This window comes from Cloeon dipterum, chromosome 1 (assembly GCF_949628265.1).
Source record: "Cloeon dipterum chromosome 1, ieCloDipt1.1, whole genome shotgun sequence".
NCBI classification, from domain to species: Eukaryota; Metazoa; Arthropoda; class Insecta; order Ephemeroptera; family Baetidae; genus Cloeon; species Cloeon dipterum.
Genome location: NC_088786.1, coordinates 41,857,297 through 41,878,212, shown reverse-complemented (window position 1 = coordinate 41,878,212; position 20,916 = coordinate 41,857,297). Strand labels below are relative to the sequence as shown.

General features: G+C 39.2%; 1 protein-coding gene and 1 long non-coding RNA gene across 2 annotated transcripts; one reads left to right on the top strand and one right to left on the bottom strand.

Moving 5' to 3' along the window:
* Nucleotides 1-20: 20 nt before the first annotated feature.
* Nucleotides 21-3,141, bottom strand: LOC135948495 (uncharacterized). The gene is made up of 3 exons (XR_010575826.1): nucleotides 2,909-3,141; nucleotides 2,073-2,152; nucleotides 21-745 (listed from the first exon to the last, which is right to left on the bottom strand). It is a non-coding gene; the product is annotated as an uncharacterized LOC135948495 (long non-coding RNA).
* A 10,062-nt stretch (nucleotides 3,142-13,203) lies between these two features.
* LOC135943489 (putative ankyrin repeat protein RF_0381) lies at nucleotides 13,204-19,986 on the top strand. Its single transcript, XM_065490042.1, has 6 exons — nucleotides 13,204-13,265; nucleotides 13,324-13,409; nucleotides 14,077-14,112; nucleotides 15,125-15,315; nucleotides 17,408-18,690; nucleotides 19,461-19,986. Exons 1-6 carry the CDS (start codon nucleotides 13,204-13,206, stop codon nucleotides 19,984-19,986), a joined length of 2,184 nt encoding a protein of 727 aa, XP_065346114.1.
* Nucleotides 19,987-20,916: the final 930 nt, after the last annotated feature.

Here is a 20,916-nt window from a genome sequence, read left to right as displayed (position 1 = left end):
ATGTCACATAAAATAATTTTTTTACTCCATTTAACTAGAACAAGGGCATCAAAGTTTAAAAACTTGAGCATAGTATAGTGGATTTTACGATAATAACATACAAATTCTATTAAAATTAGTTTCCAATTACTAGGTCTGCTCATTTAATTACTTATAGTAAATTGAGCCGACTAAGCATCTGCTGCTCGAGCTCGTCGAAGGGCTCGGTTCGCGCTCGAGAGAGATTCCGACCTGGCTCTCGCGCTCTAACCTTGGCAAGGAGGGTGGTGGTTGTGGTTTCAACCACAACCACCACCCTCCCTGCGAGAGAGCCAGGTTGGAACCCCTTCTTGAGTGCGTACCGAGCTTTTCGAAGAGTTCGAGCTAGCCTCGAGCAGCAGACACACTCGGCACAAAGTGAGGGCTCAGCCAGGATCAGTACAGTTTTTTTAAAAACACAGATTTATAGTGCCCAATCCTCTTGAAATATAAAATATAAACTAATGAGTATATTAGACTTCAATGGGGAAACTTTTAAAATAAATTTCAAGTCAGTCTATAAACAAATTTTCTCACGTGGCCCTTCTCTTCTTGGTTATCTTTCTCTGCTGCTCTGCATGAGCTGATCCTTCTCAGCGGCTGGAACTTTCATCGCAGCTCCTTCTACTGCTCCTTAAGGCTTCTTCCTCGCTGATCCTTCTTCTCCACCTCTTCCTTCTTCATCTGTTTCAGCCTTTTTCATCCGGGAGCCCTGCACGTACACTCTCTGAAATAGGACACAAATAAAAATTAGTTGACGTTGCTGATATTAAAGTGGATTGATTAAGGGCAACAATTGAAATTTTTTGAATAATTGGATGCAAGAAACAGTTAATACTCAAAAAAGCACCTTGCTTAAGTCAAAAATTTTCAGATTTTCTTTAAAATATACAGTGCTTGACCACATTTGTTTGAGACAGTCCTTTACCACATGAAAAACGTGATAACTTTACCAGCTTACTTTCTCAAAAATTTACACTCTTTCTCAGGTCAGTTTAGGCTTCAAGTCAATCCTAAGGAATGAGTTCATGCATTGGCAACAAGCATTATCCAGGACTTTTCAGCATCAATCCTCTTTTACAGTCCTAGTGGCGGTAAATTTGCGCATCACCCAACAAACACCCACATTTTTCACTGTCGAATTGATAATAATTGTTGCCCTTTTCTTGCAACGGAGATTCGCGTTTAGTTGTTGAAATATGCGCAATTTTTTCCACTACCAAGACGTTATAGGTTAAGGAGGATTAATATACTGCGAAATCCAGAAATATCTTTGCTGCCATTAATTTATGCATGCACTTATCCCTTAGGATTGATTCACATGAAGCCAAAATTGACCAAAGAAGCGCTGTAAATTATTTAGATAAGTGGCTGCAAAGTTAGCATGCTTTTCAAAAGGTGAGGACCGTCTCCCTGCTTGAAATCTAATATTACTTCAAAAATATGAGTTTCCCTTAGAGTTTTCATGCGCTGTTGGACAGATTTTTTGAAGAAAATTTGAAAATAAACTGAAGCAAATTACTTTTTTGAATATTGGGAATGAAAGAACAAGTTATTAACTGCTTGTTGCATACAACAATTCAAATAATTTTTAATTGTTGCCCTGTATCCATCCCCTATAAACAATGAAAACTTCATACGAGAACGTTATTTCATTATGGTGCTTGATCATGGTTCAATAGGCCAAACAAATTAAAAATAAAATCTAATTTTTGATCACCTCAGTAGCGTATGTCTATAATTAATGAACAGCGGACTAAGAACTAAGAATAAATATAAATAATGTTCTCTTTATAAAATTTGTGTGCGCGCTGAACCAGCCGGCGGCCACATCTCGTGTAGCAAAAGTTAGCCGAGAGGACACAACGCACTGAGAAAAATTAAATAGGCAAGCCACTACAATTAAATAGCAGGAAATTATCCTTCAATTGAGATGCACCTACAATAATTAAAAGTGGCAAAATGTTGCCGTGGAGGGGAACAACTATAATTTAGCATAATTTTCTTTAAACTTTATATTTTTTTAAAAAATACATATAGTAAAGCAAACTTACTTTGAATGCACATCAGCCTTGCTCTTTGGCAGCTCTTCACTGGTAGCTAATCATCCATCTCATCCTTTATTCCGTCTTGTCTGAAATCAAAATCAATATTGAGAATTAGGAGCAACACACAATTAAACTCTATAAAAAATAAACAAAGATAGCATTTTATTGCTCTCTAAAAATGCGACTTTAAAATTAAATAAATCTAGGCCTTTATTAATTGAATGTTTTACGCTCAAGCAAATGTAAAATACATATACACGTTATGTTTTAATTCATTTACGGCAGTAAAAATACTGCAAATTGTTTAAATGAGTAAAAATAAATTTAAAACAAATAATATTGTACATACATGCATGGATAAGCAACATTTTCTGCCGGGTTACACATCTCGCCAGTTTTTATGAGAATCCAATAATAAAATTAGGGTTGTAACTTTGCGGCGAAGTGTCATTTTCCATTATGCACAATCAAGAAGAATTAAGGATCAGTCAGAATTTACACTATGTATGTATATCTATACATAACATTACATAATGCTTGTTATGTATGTAACACAATGCTAGACAGTGATATTGTCTGGCGAAAGGAAAAAATGCGAATATTTAAATATGTATGCACATACTTGATTATGTAATAAATAAAATCTGTGCATGGAAAAATTAGTTTTCGCCGCCGAATTACAGTTTTTACAACCCCAAATGTTATAATGGGATTCTCATAAGAACTGGTGAGATGCGTAACCCGGCAGAAACTGTAGCTTTTCCATGCAATGAGTGACTGACATGCAAATTTTACGTCTTTACGGATAGATTACAGAAAACTAAAATGATTTTAACACATACCTGGCGTCATTGAGCTCATCCATAACGTCGTACACCAACCGCAGCAGCAAGAATTATCTTTGAAGACGATGAACGGTTGAGCAAAACAGTCGCGTGACACGTTACTTGCATAATGCTGCACTTAACCCTCGGATAATTAGCTAATTGTGCCCTTAATTGTTCGCAAAAGCTGGACGTTAATGCGCGCGTGTGTGCCATGTCGTTGGATTCTCTTTTTGCCGTTGGCTTTGGCTGCGTATGCACTCTGACTCTGTTTCCGATCCTGCCTGTGCATGCTAATGATGCTAACTCCCGCCCCCACTTTCGCTTTTTCTCTCTTGCCGTTGCCGCTTACGCTGCAAGCAGCAACACCAGCCGCTCCTGCCCCTCCTGTCCCTCCTTGCTCTTCCCAGCTGCGATCTTCATTGCGCGCGAGGATGAAATTGAAAAGCTGGTGAAAAACCAACGGCGCGAAGCGCAAGCAGTGGGATTACCAGCGCCCTGCACTAAAATGTATGCGAGCGAATTTTTTAATTCCGCATCCCTTATGTTCCACACCGCAAACAGCAAAAAATTTATTATAATTATCCCCCGGATATGTGGCGGAAAATAATTAGAAAATTTTAACTTCAAAGAATTCATAGGAGCTAAAATTATAATAAAAATTAAACTTATTTTAGAATTCGTGATATTCAATGATTATTCCCTGCCGCAATATCAAAAGTAATAGAAAATGAAAAGCAAAAAGATTAAAATAAATAAATTAAATATAAATGTGAAGAAAAAAATTCAAATTTGTTTATTAATTTTAGAATCGGCTGTTTAATTGATTCAATTAAATAATTAATCCACATGATTTAAATTAAAAAATGAAAAAAAACATTTTGGTGAATTATTCATAGCAAATATAAATTTAAAAATGAATCCCTAAATAAATTATGTATTTAAATTGTGAAAAATATGTTATACACATTACCCCATATACTATGTAGGATCACCACATACTTTTTTGCATTTCTTTTTCTTTTTTCAAATTTTTTGAGAGCAAATTATTAACCGGTGCTACTCGTGTAACGTGACTCGAGTTAAACACGTGTGAAACACGTGATCTCCGACACGAGTTTAGTTGACTACGTATTTTCTAAGAATTTTGAACATTTCTTCACTTTATTTGTATAAATTTTATAACATTTTAATAAATTTTTATAAAACATTAAATTTAGCAACTCGCATATATTGACTCGAGTTGAACACGTGTTAAACACACGTGTTGAAACACGTGATCTCCGACACGTGTTTAAAGCCACGTGTGTAACACGTGTTAAACTCGAGTTAATATATGCGAGTTGCTAAATTTAATAATTTTGCCGTACAATAATTTTATTAATGATAGAAAACTGCAAAAAATATAGTTTAAATGCAATTGAAGCAAATATCAAGGTATTTAATTTTTAACTCGTGTCCGGAAACACGTGTTCATCACGTGATTATCACGTGTTCCGGAAATATCAAAAACACGCAAAAAAAGAAAATTTTCGGTCAAAATCGATTAAGGGGGCCTCAAATAACCCAGGAAAAATATCGAAAAAAATATTCGAAGGGGTCACCAAAAACTCGTGTCAACACGTGATTTTTCTCGTAGGGAAATGGTTACCTTTTGGCTACCTCTTACCTAGGGCTGTCATTTTGCGCTACAAATTTATCTTTTTTAACGAACAGAGTCAATCGACCTGCCACCTGACAGCCCTAGATAAAAGGTAGCCAAAAGGTAACCATTGGCTGCCCACTGGTGGTAACCTCAGCCGGGCACCCGATGGTTAGCTTTTGGTCAACGAATATTCTCGGCCTCTCATTTATTACGCTCCCTGAATTAAGCTATACTTTTTATGTACAAATTAAGAGATTCTAAGAACGGTTATTTAAAGGGTGCCCAATTGGTGCCCGAATTCTGGGCATGACCACTCGCGGGTGCCCGAAGGGTTGGACATGCGGTATAACCAATGGGTGCCCATCTGGGTGCCCACGGGGGGTAGCCGGGTGACCGAACGCGGGCACCCAATGGGCACCTTTTGGTTGACTTTTTTCTCGGTGGGGAAATGTCCCACTGCCGCTGCTCTTTGATCTCTGTGAAGATCCACGGCTTCATCAGCGCGCCCCTGCCGATCATCACGCCTAAAAATGGAAATAAATTAAAGGCGGGAAAGGGTTAGAGTCATTTGAACTGACCTGCCACGTTGGGACACATTTCGCGTTTCGCTTTATAGTCCTCGTAGGAGAGGATGTCGCCGTTGCCGAAGAGGGGCACGGGGGCAGCGGCCTTCGCGCACTCGTCGATGTACGCCCAGTCGGCCATTTTTGTGTACCTCTGCTCCCGCGACCTCAAAAGCAAAAAAAGGTCGAGTCCGATTATATTAAAGTGGGAAATAACATTAAATTTAATCAAACCGAAAATATGGCAGAGGCTTGCTGCTCGGCTACGAAATAAATAGTTGATTTTACCTGTAAAATCAGTCCAGTTATATTTTTTTGCCAAGTACAAATTTATTTAGCTAATTTTTTAACTCTTAAACTCAACATTTTTATATAAAATAGTAACAATCTTAACGATTAGTAAATTTTGAAGGAAAAAATTAGTTTAAAATAGCGTAAGAGTCTCATTGGATAGACAACGCAACTTTCTCAGAAAAAAAAATCAGTAATCGTGTGCAGTTTCGGACAACTCCGATAAAATTTAAATTCACACGCGGCGAAGATGAACAATCGCAACGCAATTTGATTCACTTAGTCTGTAAATTAATAAAAAGGAAAATCTGTTGTGTGTGTTCCGTAAAATTATAAATTTAATAAAATTCGAAAGGCACTAATTATTTACGATATTTTATTTAATTTTATCTTTATTTTCGAAGCCGTTTAGAAAATATCCTCAAATACGCCGTGATTTTTCATACTAAAAAAGTATTTTATGAGGCACAAATAGTAATTAACTATTGAGTTGAAACCTAAATTATTCATTGGAATTATTTCTTTAGAAAAAAGTGGAGCCAATTTTTAAAGAATTGAGCAAAGAATTCAGGAAAAAACTTCGTTGGCGGCCACAAAATATTTGTTTTGTTAAAGGTAAAATAAAATATGCAGCGTTTGATATTTGAGCGAGAATGAAATTTCGTCAATTCAAAGAACGAGAATTCCAAGCAATCCGGGTTATTGTTAAAGAGTTGCAAATGCGTCGGAAAGGCTTGGAATTATTGGGATTTTCGTAGCAGAGCCAACCTTTTGTCAGTCAGTCATTCTCACTCCCTGAGTAAACTCGTGTTTTCGTTTACTCTCGGCTGCTGTAAAATGTCTGGATCTGAAGAAAAGCCAACGAGGAGCGCGGCTCCTATTTCAGACCCTGATGAAAGGCAAGAAATAATTTGGCCAAAATTTGGTTTCCTAACTGATTAATTTATGTAAAAAATTCAGTGCTGAGCCAAAAGACGAGGAAATTAGTCCACAAATACCAGAGTCGCAGCGGCAAACGGAGCAACCCCTAGATCTGTCAGGTATGTTCGGGAATTTGGTTTAAACATTTTATTTTTCTTTCTTCATAATTCTTGAGTTTTATTTTCATCAACGTTTTTCCGTTTTTAAAAATCCCGTTATAATAAAATCAAAATATCTAGAGACACTTTTTATTTTTTTAACGATTTCAGTTCGGAAACGCCCAAGGGGATCTGATTACTCAAACCATCCTCAAAGCCAACGAGAAAACTCGAATTGTTCTGGGGAGTCACATCCGGCAAAAAGACAAAAAATGACGGAATTAATGGTCGGAATTGCTCACGCCTCGACCAGTTCAGCTCAGCGTAAGAAGAATTTAGAACCATCAATAGTTAGAATGTTAATATTTCTAAAACAGGAGACAATCACATGCATGGAACTGCACCACGTTTGTATCGACCCGAACAGAGATTCCAAGGCCAAGTGATCCCTCCATCCCAGCCGATAGCAACAGCTTCGGGAAGACACGCGGGTTTCCAGGCTGCATATTTTGGAAACCAAAAATTTCGAAAACAATATTCTCTCAATCCTGAATTTTGGACGCAGCACGAAGCTGAAAGAAATCAAAATCATCTCATGCCATCTCAAGTTCCGAGAGGTAAATATAAATAATTAGGAAATTCTTGAATATTCTGAAATTATTGATTTTCTCTCTACCCTTTTCCAGATGCATTTATTTAGTTTAACCTAATTTTTTCATTTTGTAATAATTTTTTAGCCTTAATTTGAATGATTGGATGAATTTATTATTAAGCTCATTTTTAGAAGCATTACTGGAAAATTATCGAGAGTCTGTAGAGTTCTTTCCATCATGGAGGAAGAAGTTATTATCTTGCCCTTCAAAAAATGAAAAGGGGCAAAGCTTCTGGTCCTGATGAGATGAATTATGATAATCTTAAAATCTTAGCAAAATTTTTGCCCCCTGAGCTTATACTTCTTTTATTAGCCATTATTTGAAACAACGATTTTTTCGTTTTTGAAAATCCCGCCATCACTTCATAGAGAAACTTTTTTTTACGTTTGTATCAATTTTATTGCAGTTCGGAAACGCCCAGAAGGATCTGATTATTCCAACGATCCTGAAAGTCGACGAGAAAACTCGAATCGTTCTGGGGAAACGCATCCAGCAAAAATACAGAGAAGGACGGAATTTGGGGTCGGAATTGCTCACGCTTCGACTAGTTCAGCTCCATGTAACTACATTTTAGAGCATTCAATCTTGAACATTTTGACATTTCTAAAATTAGGGGCCAATTACATGCCTAGATCCGCGCCTGGTATAGAACAGAGACGCCAGCAAGACCAACGGGCGACTCCAGCCAAGCCGATTGCAACCGCTTCGGGAGGACACGTGGCTTGTCTGGCTGCATATTTTCTAAGCCAAGAACATTATTACCAAAAACAAATGAATCCTACGTTTGCAACACAGCACCAAGTTGCAACAGATCAAAACCTTCACAGGCCCTCGCAAGTTCTGAGTGGTAAACAGAAAAATAACAATAGGAAATTCTGAAATATTCTAAAATGATTGATTTTCTGTCACGTTTTTAGTAAATCCTGCTGCTGAAAGGGCCAAATCTTCCAGAAAAATGACCCTGCTTCCGGAAGGTATAAATCATAATTTTCTAAAAATGATCGTGAAAGAATTAAATGTATTATTTTTCATTTTATTCCCTTTTCAGATGCATCGGAGGATGAAAATAAGTTGCAGTGCCCTTTCTGTGGTGACAAATTGTCCAGAGCTTACGACTTGCGTACACATATTTCTAGATGGCACAATGAACTGCACTTTTGCATGGTTTACTATTGCGGACGAGATTTCGTAACAGCGGAAGAGCTCGAGGATCACATAGAGAAGGATCACAAAGAGAAAGAGAGAGGGAAAGTGTTAAAGGAGAGAACTAAAGGAAAACGATTTGTTTCTACAGTCTGTCCGTTCTGCGAAAAGTCACTATCAGCTTCTGGTATTCTCCAACACTTCGAAAAATGTTCAGCATGTGACTCATTATCGGCAGTCCGCAAGTGTGAATTGCATATCCCATGCACGATGTACTTCAGAAACGCGGATGATAAAAAGAAGCACGACGAGACAGTGCACAAGAACCACAAGGGATTTGAAAAGTCTAGCTCCTAGTTCACTTTTAATCAAAATGCTAAAAGCGATCTGAACACTAACATCGCTTTGATTAAAAAATTCCTGGGGATGTAAAATTTAAACAAATGGAATATTTCCGATCGTCCGCCTAAACGAGATTCAATTTTAAGAGAAAACTTACCCGCAGAATACCCAATTATTGTAGGATAAAATACAATTTTAACAGCTCTTAGATTTAGTTAAATAGATTTTAAGCTTTTGCCCGTGGAAATCTGTAAAGCTAGAATTTAGTTCGAAAATTGTCTAAAAATAAAAAGCATTAAAAATCCTCAATTTTTGTGTTTCAGTGAGAAAATTAAATGTTTTCCTTAAAAGGACTTAGGGGTGCGAGAACCATAGGGGTTGATACTCTCAGGAAAAGTCTTAGAAGAGGGTTAAATGATTTTAAAGATCATTTTTAGAAACAAATTAAGCGGGATTTTCAATTTTTCGACCTGAATATCTCGGTCCCTGAGGACGCGAAAAATCCGTCCGTCATACGCTTACCGTTATCCTATAGATGAGCTTTCGAACGCGGGGTAGCACGGCCCCGTCGGGCCCCTGGGGCCCGTTGAACAGTCCTCCGAACTCTAAAATTGCTGAAAATCAACGTTTTTCCGACTTTGAAAATAAATAGCTCGGGCCCTAAGGTTTGGTCCGAACCAAAAATTAAAATGACGCCCACAAAATTCCATGTTGAACATTACCAAAATCGACCCTTTAATGGCCTCATAAAATTAGAAATTTATAAAAGTATGTGAAAAAAGCATCAAATTATTTATGAAAGTTGATACAAATTTTTGAAGCCATTTAATTACTACCCTCTAATTAGTCCACATTTTTCATGCCAAAAAAGTTCTTTATGAGGTACAAATAACAATTAAAATTCAATTAAAACGTAAATTTTTTTGAAAATTGTTTCTTTAATTAACGAATAGAAGCTAAAATTAGAAATGAGAAAAGAATTCAGGAAAAAACTTCGCTGGTGGTTCATCTCCAAGCTCACAAAATGTTTGTATTGTTACGTAAAATTAAATGCAGGAGCGCAAGAGCGCATGAAATTTCATCAATTCCCAAAACGAGAATTCCAAACAATCCTGATTATTGTTAAAGAGTTGGAAATGCAGCCGAAAGGTAATTTGCTTCGAATTATTGGGATTTTCGTAGCTGAGCCAACCTTTTGTCAGTCAGCCATTCTCACTCCCTGCGAGTAAACTCGTGTTTTCGTTTACTCTCGGCTGCTGTGAAATGTCTGGATCTGAAGAAAAGCCAACGAGGAGCGCGGCCCCTATCTCAGACCCTGATGAAAGGTAAGAAATAATTTGGCCAAAATTTGGTTTCCTAACTGATTAATTTATGTAAAAAAATTCAGTGCTGAGCCAAAAGACGAGGAAATTAGTCCACATATACCAGAGTCGCAGCGGCAAACGGAGCAACCCCTAGATCTGTCAGGTATGTTCGGGAATTTGGTTTAAACATTTTATTTTTTATTTTTCCATTTATAAAAGTTATATTTTAATCAACGTTTTTCCGTTTTTAAAAATCCCGTTATAATAAAATCACTATATCTAGAGACACTTTTTATATTTTGAACAATTTCAGTTCGGAAACGCCCAAGGGGATCTGATTACTCAAACGATCCTCAAAGCCGACGAGAAAACTCGAATCGTTCTGGGGAGCCGCATCCAGCAAAAATACAGAGAAGGACGGAATTTGGGGTCGGAATTGCTCACGCTTCGACTAGTTCAGCTCCATGTAACTACACTTTAGAGCCTTCAATCATGAACACATTTTGACATTTCTAAAATTAGGGGCCAATTACATGCCTGGATCCGCGCCTGGTTTACATCGACCCGAACAGAGACGCCAAGAGCAGCGGGCGACTCCAGCCAAGCTGATTGCAACCGCTTCCGGAGGACACGCGGCTTTTCAGGCTGCATATCTTGCGAACCTAGCATATTTACAAAGACAAATGAGTGCTTTTGATACTAAGTTTGAGACACAAGTTGCAACAGATCAAAATCATCTGCTCTCTCCTCCAGTTGCGAGTGGTAAATAGAAAAATTAAATCTGAATGTTAAAGTTATAAAATATCAAATATTCCTACTTATTTTTAGGAAATCCTGGCGCTGAAACTGCCAGATCTTCAGAAAGTAAGTAAATAATGGATTAATATTTGTTCCACGATTTGATTGGTACATCGAAAGCCAAATCATCACGTTTCTCTTTCTTCTCCTTTCCTATTAGGTGCATCGAAGGAAAAACAGAAGTTGCAGTGTCCTCACTGTGTAGATAAATTGTCCTCCGCTAACAATTTGCGTAGACATATTTATAGGAAGCACAAAGGTTTACATTTTTGCATGGTTTGCTATTGCGGACGAGAATTCGGAACACCGGAAGAGCTCGAGGATCACATAGAGAAGGATCACAAGACTGATAGAGACAAAGTGTTAAGAGAGAGAACTGGAGTAGAACTTCATCCTTCCGCAGTCTGTCCGTTCTGCAAAAATTCAATTCCATCAAATACTGCTCCTGGCCACGTCCGAACTTGTTTAGAACGTGACTCAGCATCGGACGTCCACGAGTGTGAATTGCATATCCCATGCACGATGTACTTCAAAAACGCGGATGAAAAGAAGAAGCACGACGAGACGGTGCACAAGAAATAACCATAAGGGATTTATTTAGTCTGCGGTTCCCTTTTAACAAGCTCAAATTTTATATTGAGTGATACAATTAAATGTAACAAATGAATCTTTTAGAAATACCAATAGATTAATTAACTAGTTTTGTAAGTTCGTGTACAATGAAACACAATTTGAAATAAAATAAGTCCAAATTAAAATTTTCCTTTTTTATTAATGACAACACAAATATAAAACCGAAATGAATATTTTGTTTATGAAAGAAAAAATTAAATATATTTGTAAAAAGCCATCCAGCTATTTCTAGAAGTAATTTAATTTTAAATGAGCATTTGATTTGGCGGAATTGATATAGCATTATACTGTAAATTCTGACAGTAAATAAAACCCTAATATCACTCCAATTAATCATTCAAAGTAAAAAATAACTTTGACTTAGAGACGTAAAGTTCAAACTGCAGATTTCAAAATGACCACTATTATTTTGTTGAATAAAGTTAAGCAGTATAATTGATAGAACTTTTCGTGTTTCAATCGTCCGACTACGACTCCTACAATGGTCTTTTTAAACTTTGTCATTTGCATTAACAAATCTTCCTCCTTGTCACAGCGGAAAATTGATAAAAAAATTGTCGGAAAGTGAGTCGTGTAGACCATTGTGTAATTTTATTTATTCCTTAACGCCCTTAACTATTGCGGGACAATTTTTAATTCTTGATATTTCCTTTGATGTGCTTATTCCAAAGGACCCACATTTAAACGACGGATCTTTGCCGTTTTGAACAAATTTCGAAATGGACTTCAGCGGATAAAATTGCAAAATACCCGTAGAATATCAGGTTTGGATCTAATTTGTCTCTTTATTTACCTTAATTTTTAATTTTCATCAGTTATATCAGAGATTAAGCAGTTCAATGCTCCTCAGCCTATCAATTCAAAAGTGTTCTTATTGTGGTATTCATCTGTTTCGACTTCCAGGAAGCGAACGTTGCATAGTTTTGCTTTTTTTTAAACTACAAACCAGGCCAGTGTTCAACCGTCCCCCCTGTGACGTCACTGCTCTCGAGAAACAAATTGCTTTGAATTGAAATCGGTTCGATAGTAACATATTTTTGAAGAAAAATGCATCATTTCGTTACCATTTCGCTGCCTAAACCCAAAATAATACACTTCATAATCGATTAAGGAGCGAATTATCGGCTTTCCAATATTTGAAAACTGGTCATTTTTCGAAACGTAAATGCAAGGTGCTAAAATTTCAGTGGTTTTATCAACACTTTGAGATTTTAAAAATTTTCAAAAAAAAATTTGATAGTGCTTAACGGTTTTTTATAAAAGATTGGCAAAAACACTGCCAGAAAACTCGTCCCACCTATTGAAATTTCAGTTTAAACAGACGAAAAGAGGCGATGCTCTGTGAGATTCTTTTTATAAATGAAAATGCGATGATTTAATGATCTCTGTGTCGTTAATTCGCAATTTGAGTCATAGCCTGTAAATAAAAAATAGGAGAAATCTGTTATTCACTGTATAAAAAGTTAGAAATTAAAGGAAATAAATGCGAAGCACCAAATTATTTACGATATTATATTTAATTTTTGAAGCCGTTTAAAAACAATCTTCAAATTAGCCGTGGCTTTTCATGCTACTAAAACTTACACAATGAGGCATAAAATACGTCATTTACAAATGAATTAAAATTTGAAGAAATAATTAGTAAAGCATTCGGGGGAAAAAACTTCGCTGATGGTCACTCTCCCCAAGGCCAGAAATATTTGTATTGTTACGTAAAGGGAAAAAATGCAGCGCAAGAGCGCATGAAATTTCATCAATTCTAAGTACGAGAATTCCAAAGAATCCGGGTTATTGTTAGAGGGTTGGAAATGCAGCTTGCCATTGTTAGGATTTTCGTGGCAGAGCCAACCTTTTGTCAGTCAATCATTCTCACTCCCTGAGTATTAATACCGTGTTTTGCGTTTACTCTCGGCTGCTGTGAAATGTCTGGATTTGAGGAAAAGCCAACGACGAGCGCGGCCCCTATCTCAGACCCTGATGAAAGGTAAGAAATAATTTGGCCATAATTTGGTTTCACTTATTAATTTATAAAAAAAATTCAGTGCAGGGTCAGAAGACGAGGAAATAATTCGAATTCTACGAAAACCAGAGTCGCAGCAGCAAATGGACCAACCACTAGATCTCTCAGGTGTGTACATTAATTTTTATTTAACCTAATTTTTCCATTTTATGTTTCAATTCGTGAGCTACAATTTGAAACAATTAATGATATTTTTAGTTCTTAAAAATCCCGTTTTCGGTTCTTAAGTTTTTAAAAATTGCAGTTAGGAAACGCCCAAGAGGATCTGATTATTCCACCGGTCCTCTAAATCGACGAGAAAACACAAATCGGTCAGGAGAGGGGAATCCAGCAAAAAGACAAAGAAGGATGGAATTTGGGGTCGGAATTGCTCACGCCTCGACTAGTTCAGCTCCATGTAACTACACTTTAGAGCCTTCAATCATGAACACATTTTGACATTTCTAAAATTAGGGGCCAATTACATGCCTGGAACTTCGCCAAGTGTGCATCGACCCGAACAGAGACGCCAAGAGCAGCGGGCGACTCCAGCCCAGCCGATTGCAACCGCTTCCGGAGGACACGCGGCTTTTCAATCTGCAAATCTTGCGAACCAAGAATGTTTACAAAGACAAATGAGTGCTTTTGATACTATGAATAAGTTTTGGACACAGCACCTGGTTCCAACAAATCAAAATCATCTGCTGCTTTATCCTCAATTTGCGAGTGGTAAAAATAGAAAATTAAATCTGAATGTTAAAGTTATAAAATATCAAATATTCCTACTTATTTTTAGGAAATCCTGGCGCTGAAACTGCCAGATCTTCCCAAAGTAAGTAAATAATGGATTAATATTTGGTGCACGATTTGATTGGTACATCGAAAGCCAAATCATCACTTTTCACTTTCTTCTCCTTTCCTAGGTGCTTCGAAGGAAAAACAGAAGTTGCTGTGTCCTCACTGTGTAGACAAAAAATACAAATTTGCTTACGACTTGCGTACACATATTTCTAGCCAGCACGATGATTTGCACTTTTGCATGGTTTACTATTGCGGACGAGAATTCAAAACACTGAAAGAGCTGGAGGATCACTTAGAGGAGGATCACAAGACTGATAGAGACAAAGTGTTAAAATGGCCAACAGAAGAAATCCTTTATCCTTCTACAGTCTGTCCGTTCTGCGAAGATTCATTTCAATCAAATGCTGTTCGATCCCACTTCCGAATTTGTATAGCACGCCGTGAATCAGCATTAGAGGACATTCAAATGTGCGAATTGCATATCCCATGCGCTATGTACTTCAGAAACGCGGATGATAAGAAGAAGCACGACGAGACAGTGCACAAGAAAAAACCATAAGGGATTTATTTAATCGGCATTTTTTTATTGGAAATATGCTGATTGGCAATCCTGAAACTTCTGTTTGATAAGAAATATTTCCTGCTGTTGTAAAAATTTACAAAAAGGAATAATTATTCCATTTGCTACCTCAATGATTCATTTTTTGGGGATTCACAACTTAATTATTAACAAAGAACTAAATTTGACGTGGAATGAGTGTTGAAATAAACTCTTCTTAATTTTATCGTTCAATGTCATGCAATTTTACGAGTTCAAAATTTAATAATAAGAATTTTAATATGACCCTACAAAAGCCCGAACGCCTCTCTGTCAGAAATAGCAAATTGTGTGAGCCTCGAGGGCAGAAACTGCGAGAAAATCTTTGTAAACCAAATCAAGAGCTAGTACAGAACACAGCGGGCTTAACTGTAAATCCGATTGCATTAATATCTAATAAATATTCATGATCTTAATTTCATTTCTCTTTATTTTCCCTTTCCAGATGCATCGGAGGATGAGAATAAGTTTCAGTGCCCACACTGTGATTCCAAATTTGACGGTTCTGCTGGAAATTTGCGTAGACATGTTTCTAACCAGCACTTTTGCATGGTTTACTATTGCGGACGAGAATTCGGATCGCCGGTAGAGTTGGAGGATCACATAGAGAAGGATCATGTTGTTGATAGAGAGAAAGTATGAAAGAAGACAAGTTTAGGAAAACGTGTCGCTTCTACAGTCTATCCGTTCTGCAAAAATTCAAAACCAGTAGATAATAATGGTGCTGCACACATCCGATCTTGTGCAGGAGGTGTTCCACTGTCGGCCATCCCAAAGTGTGAATTGCATATCCCATGCACTATATTAATGTACTTTATAAACGCGGAAGAAAAGGAGAAGCACGACACGACAGTGCACAAGAAAATGCTAAAAGCTGTCTGAACACCATATCGCTTTGATTAAAAAATTGCTGGTGATGTTTAAATTTTACAAATTTTACAAAAAGAAAATTTCCGATCGGCCGCCTAAACGAGATTAATTTTAATGAGTAAAGTTACCCGCAGAATACCCAATTATTATAGAATAAAATAACCTTTAACAGCTTTTAGAATTAGTATTACAGAATTTAAGCTTTAGCACGTGGAAAACTGTCGAGCTAGAATTTAATTCGAAAATTGTCTAAAATAAATAAAGCATTAAATATTTTCAATTTTTGCATGTGTTTCACTGAGAAAAATCAAATGTTGTCCTTATAACGACTTTTGGGTGCGCACCAGGGGATCGATTTTGTCAGGAAATGTGTTAGGGGAGAGTCAAATTATTTTATAGACCATTTTTTAATTCAATTTTTCGACGTTCCGACCAGAACATCTTGGTCCCTGAGGACGCAAAAATCCGTCCGTCGTTGGCTTGCCGTTCCTGTAGATGAGCTTTCAAACGCGGGGTAGTACGGCCCCGTCGAACTCCTGAGCCAGGCCTATTTTTTCCAAGTGCTTCTGACCATAAGTGCCCCAAAATCCGTTTTTTTTTTAATTTTACTGGTTACGAACTCTTTTTAGAGAAAAGGAAATTGATGTCATCCGGCCGGGGACATGAAGAATTCTGAAAATAAATTTGTGAGAAGATAAAAATTGTACTTTCGAGTCTTAAAAGTTATTTTTATTGTTTCAAAAATAGCACATTTTGGAAAGGGATCAGCGTTTGGCCTGATAAAAACTCACCAGTTGATAATAGCGGCAAAAAAAACCGATTAAATTTCCAGTTTTTCCCCATTGCAAATTTTTCTCAAATGTTCACACAAAATTTGTCTGAACACTTCCTGCAGGAACAAAATTAGAAATTCAAATTTCCAATTGCGTACGATGGAAAATTATCTCCATTAGGCACGAATGCGACTCAATAGTTATCACGCAAATTCTTTGATAAAAGACTACTAATGTTAACCGGCTAAATAATAGCTAAAAATTACGATAAAACTTAAATTGGACGATGCTTACATCTGATTACGCCGATACCAATGGATTTCTGCCGAATCATTCCATCGGTCCATCCTCTCCATGTGCAGCATCCGGCAGCAGCTGATTGTGAGCTGTTGAGCTGGTTTGCCGCTTGGGGCGCTTGCCAATAGCGCGGCAAGATTTAAAATTAAATTGCGCGGCAAAGCGGCATTCGTGATAGGAGAGAGCATTGTGGTGGTAAATTGAGCTGAAGGCGCATGCGTCAAATGCCCACGCCATCAAACGCAGGCAGCCGTTGTTTATTTCATTTGTTTTGAAAGAGTAAAGAATTGGGAAGAACGCATTTTATCCAAGTGGTTTCAACACAGCACGTGAATGACCCGTGAGTATTTAATAAATTGTTGTTGTTTGGATTGCACAAGACACATATCGTGTTCTTTCCGTTAGACCACACTTCTTACTCACCTTACTCACACACAATTTTATAACGAAACCAGCTAGACAAATAATATCACTGCTTTTGGTTCGGTACAAAAGTGTTTACTGCTTCTATAACCACACAAAAATAAGCTGTTCAATTTTATGAATATTATTCATTGTTTCAGCCGTGCAGTAACATTTCCAAGTTGATTTCAACCATTTGAGGATAACAGCGCAATTTAGTAAGTGTTTTTTAACAGTAGGAAAAATGATTAAAAAACAAATTTCGATTCCAAACTACATCTATTTTATCTCTTCCGCTATTCAAGGTTTAAAAACTAACAGAAAAAAACAAATTATTTACAACTTAACAATTTCCACATTCGTAACAAATTTGGTTTCCGTTTTAGCACAGAATAAACATGGAGTCGTTCATGACGATGGCGGAAACGAGCCAATTTCTGCGAAAGCTGCAGGTCGGCGCGACGCCGCTGATGCTGGCAGCAAAGGAAGGCGACCTGGAAAGCTGTCTTCAACTGCTGAAGCAAGGTGGCCGCCCCGAGAGGAAGACCGAGCTGCGAGTGTCGCTTCTGCACTTCGCAGCCGTCAACAAGGTGCACGGCTTCGACATCATCCAGCATTTTGTCTCGTCGCACGGCCTGAGTTTGACCGCGGAGGACGTGGACGGCGAAGACGCCCTCGAGTACGCCCTGAGGACGTTCAACTTCAAACTGGCCAATTTTCTTCAGAGCAATTTGCTGGGGCACTTCTTGAAAAGGGACAAACTCAACTTTGCCATGGTGGTTGTGGAGAAAAACCCTTCGCTGCTCAGGGTCACCGACTCGGAGGGGAGGAATCCGCTGCACCTGGCCGTGGAGGTGGCCGGTCCCGAAATGTGCGACTGGCTGATGCGGCGGGGAGTCGATCCCAGGGACGTCACCGTCCAGGGCGCCACCGTCCTGCACCACGCCGTGCGGAACGAGAGGCACGCGGAGGTTCTGGTGCTGTCCCTGTCCAACCTGCTGGACGTGAACGCTAAGACCTTGCGAGGAGAGACGCCCCTGCACTGGGCCCTTTTGCGGCAGAACCTGGCGGCAGCGCAAGCGTTGCTCAAGGTCGGCGCAAAGGTCGGGCAGCACCTTCTTCAGTTCTGCATCGCCAATGACAGGCTGGAGAGCGCCAGGTTCGTCCACACCCTGCTGCCTGAGCAGGTTTTTGGGCTGAATTTCATGAATAAGAAAAACGCGTTGCACGTCGCGGCTGAGCGCTCCACTAAAGAAATGTGCCAGTGGCTCCTGGAGAAGGGAATCAGGTCCGATGACGCTCACGAGGAGACAAACTGCATCGCCCTGCACTACGCCGCCCTGAACAAGCTCCATGGACCTCAGGTTGTCCACTTTTTGCTCTCAATAGGTTTGGATATCGACGCCAAAGACGTTCTGGGACAGACTCCCCTCTTCAACGCCCTGAGAGCCAAGAATCTGGAGGTTGCCAGGGCTCTTGTGCGCCTCGGTGCCAATGTCAGGGTAGAAGTCCACGGTTTGAACCTCTTACACTACCTGGTGTGCCAAAATGACCTGAAAGGGGCCCAGTTCGTGCACCGAATTGACGAAAACTTGATCGAGCGTCTGGGGAAGGGAGGAAGGACGGCTCTCCACCTGGCAGCGGAGTTTGCAGGGGAAGAAATGTGCAGGTAAGGAAAGGACATCATTTTTGTAATATCTGATGCATGTATGATCTCGCCAAAAGTCAGTAAAGATTATTCGACACTACGAGGGAGAATAGCAACCCTTTATCTAGGCGTCTGAACCTGAACCAATCAGGAAGAGCCACAAGAACAACACTGACCAATCAAGAGAAGGCCGCGAAACAGCAGCGCCACAGCGACAGTAGCAGCTTTGTCACTGTGGCGCTGTCGTCGCGATCTTAAAGACCGTCTTTGACAAAGTTTCTGAGCACACCAACCGATTCCTGAGGGTCGAATTAGGTAAAATTGACGTTTTTCTGTTAAAAAATTCACCGCGACGTGCGAACCTCTTTTCCCGCCAAAACAAGATAAAAGCGAGAAGTGCGCATGCGTGAGGGCTGGTTTGAGCACCTGCATAGAGATCGCCTGTACGAATGACTTCTTTGTCGGATACAGCCAGCCCTGACGCATGCGCAGTTCTCGCTTTTATATTAATTTGGCGGGAAAAAAGGTTCGCACGCCGCGCTGGACTTTTTGGTCGCCAAAAACCTCCACTTTACTTAATTCCACCCTCCGGAATCGATTGGCGTGCTCAGAAACTTCGTCAAATACGTTATTTAAGCAGCACTATGTCGCACATTTCACAGCCAATCAGAGAACAGCTCCCTTAATCTGATTGGTCGCCAGCGTTCTTGTCGCTCCTTTTGAATAGACAAAAAATATGTAGCAGTTTCTTCGTTCCAACCGATTTATAACGATTTTTTTCTCAAAATCAGGTGGTTGCTCGAGGCAGGCGCCAGGTTGATGGACCCTTGCAAGGAAAACGGATACAATGCGATGCACTGCGCAGTTCTGAACGAGCAGCACGCGCGGCAACTCGTCCGTTTCTTCCATTCCGCGGGCGTGGACGAGGGGTTGAAGGATAATCGCGGTTACACCCCTCTACACGTGGCCCTGGAACAGGGAAATTTGGACGTGGTGGAGGAGCTGGTCGATCTCGGCGCCAACCTGGAGGTGCGCGTTGACCAATCGAACCTGCTGCACTTCTGCGTCATGAGAAACAAGTTCGCCGGCGCTAAATTCGTTCACGAGCGAAGGAAGCATTTAATCAAAGAATCGAATATTTGGGGAATGACGGCTCTGCACCTGGCAGCACACATGGCCGACCTTGAGTTTTGCAAGTGGCTGGTCCAGGAAGGCGTCGACACCAAAGCACGCAACGTTTCCAATCTCTTGGCCTGGCAGCTCGTCCCCCATGGACAGAGCGACAAATTGCGATACTTCAAGTCTGTTTGTTGTTGACCTTGGGATAATTTATGAATAGTCAAGAATGATTCAGGAAATTTCGCTGTGGGATGTATTTATTAAAGGAAAAGTCAATTTTGTTACGAAATATATTGCCCTTGGTGATTTATTCATTTAGTACACCTTGACATGTAAATAAGATAAACACAGGTAGCATTTTGAAGCTGCGCAGTAAACTTGTGTGCATCTGAAGCATGCGCAGTATGTTCAGATCGCTTGTCTATATCACTGAGAGGTCAAAACTCATCACTGCGCATGCGTGACCCAAATTAAAACCTTCTGCGCAGTCGCAATTCCCACCGGAAGCCGGGTTGCGATCTCTGTTGGTTTTCGCCGGTCAGAAGTCAATATGGCGTCGAAATAATGGAGGCCAATCAGAAGCGTCGAGAAAGAGGCGTGCTGGCCTAATAATTTCATTCCCGCGTATTTTGTTACATTTTCTTTAGCCTGATGTGCCATCTTACGGTCGATTCGCCAATTACCGTCGTAATCAGCTCTTACTTAGTAAAGAAATAACAAAAATATTAACTGTGCTGAAGCTATTTTCATTAAAAATCAATCAAGTAATAGAGGCTTTCAAAGGGTTAAAATATACATTTTTATAGTTGTTTGAATTTTTGCCCATTTTGAAGCTGCGCAGTAAACTTGTGCGCGTCTTAAGCATGCGCAGTATGTTCAAATCACTTCTTTATCTCATAGGGAGGATGAAACTCACTACTGCGCATGCGTGACCCAATTTGAAACCTTCTGCAGAAAACCAAAATCAGGTAAGTCAACCGCCGTAGAATCGTGAAAAACTATTTTTTGAAATAAAAAATATTTTCCAATGTTTCTACGGCGAATGGCTGTACTGATTTTGGTTGTTACCACGTCAAAAGAAAGCATATTAAGTGAAGAATGCACTGTGGCTTGATTGAGTCTGAAATC

Bases quoted from the DNA above. Each gene is read 5' to 3' on its own strand.
- LOC135943489 (XM_065490042.1), top strand. From the start codon at position 13,204: ATGTCTGGATTTGAGGAAAAGCCAACGACGAGCGCGGCCCCTATCTCA. The intron at 13,266-13,323 runs GTAAGAAATAAT...AAAAAAATTCAG, and splicing joins ATCTCAGACCCTGATGAAAG to TGCAGGGTCAGAAGACGAGG. The intron at 15,316-17,407 runs GTATGAAAGAAG...TTTCCGTTTTAG, and splicing joins ATGTTGTTGATAGAGAGAAA to CACAGAATAAACATGGAGTC.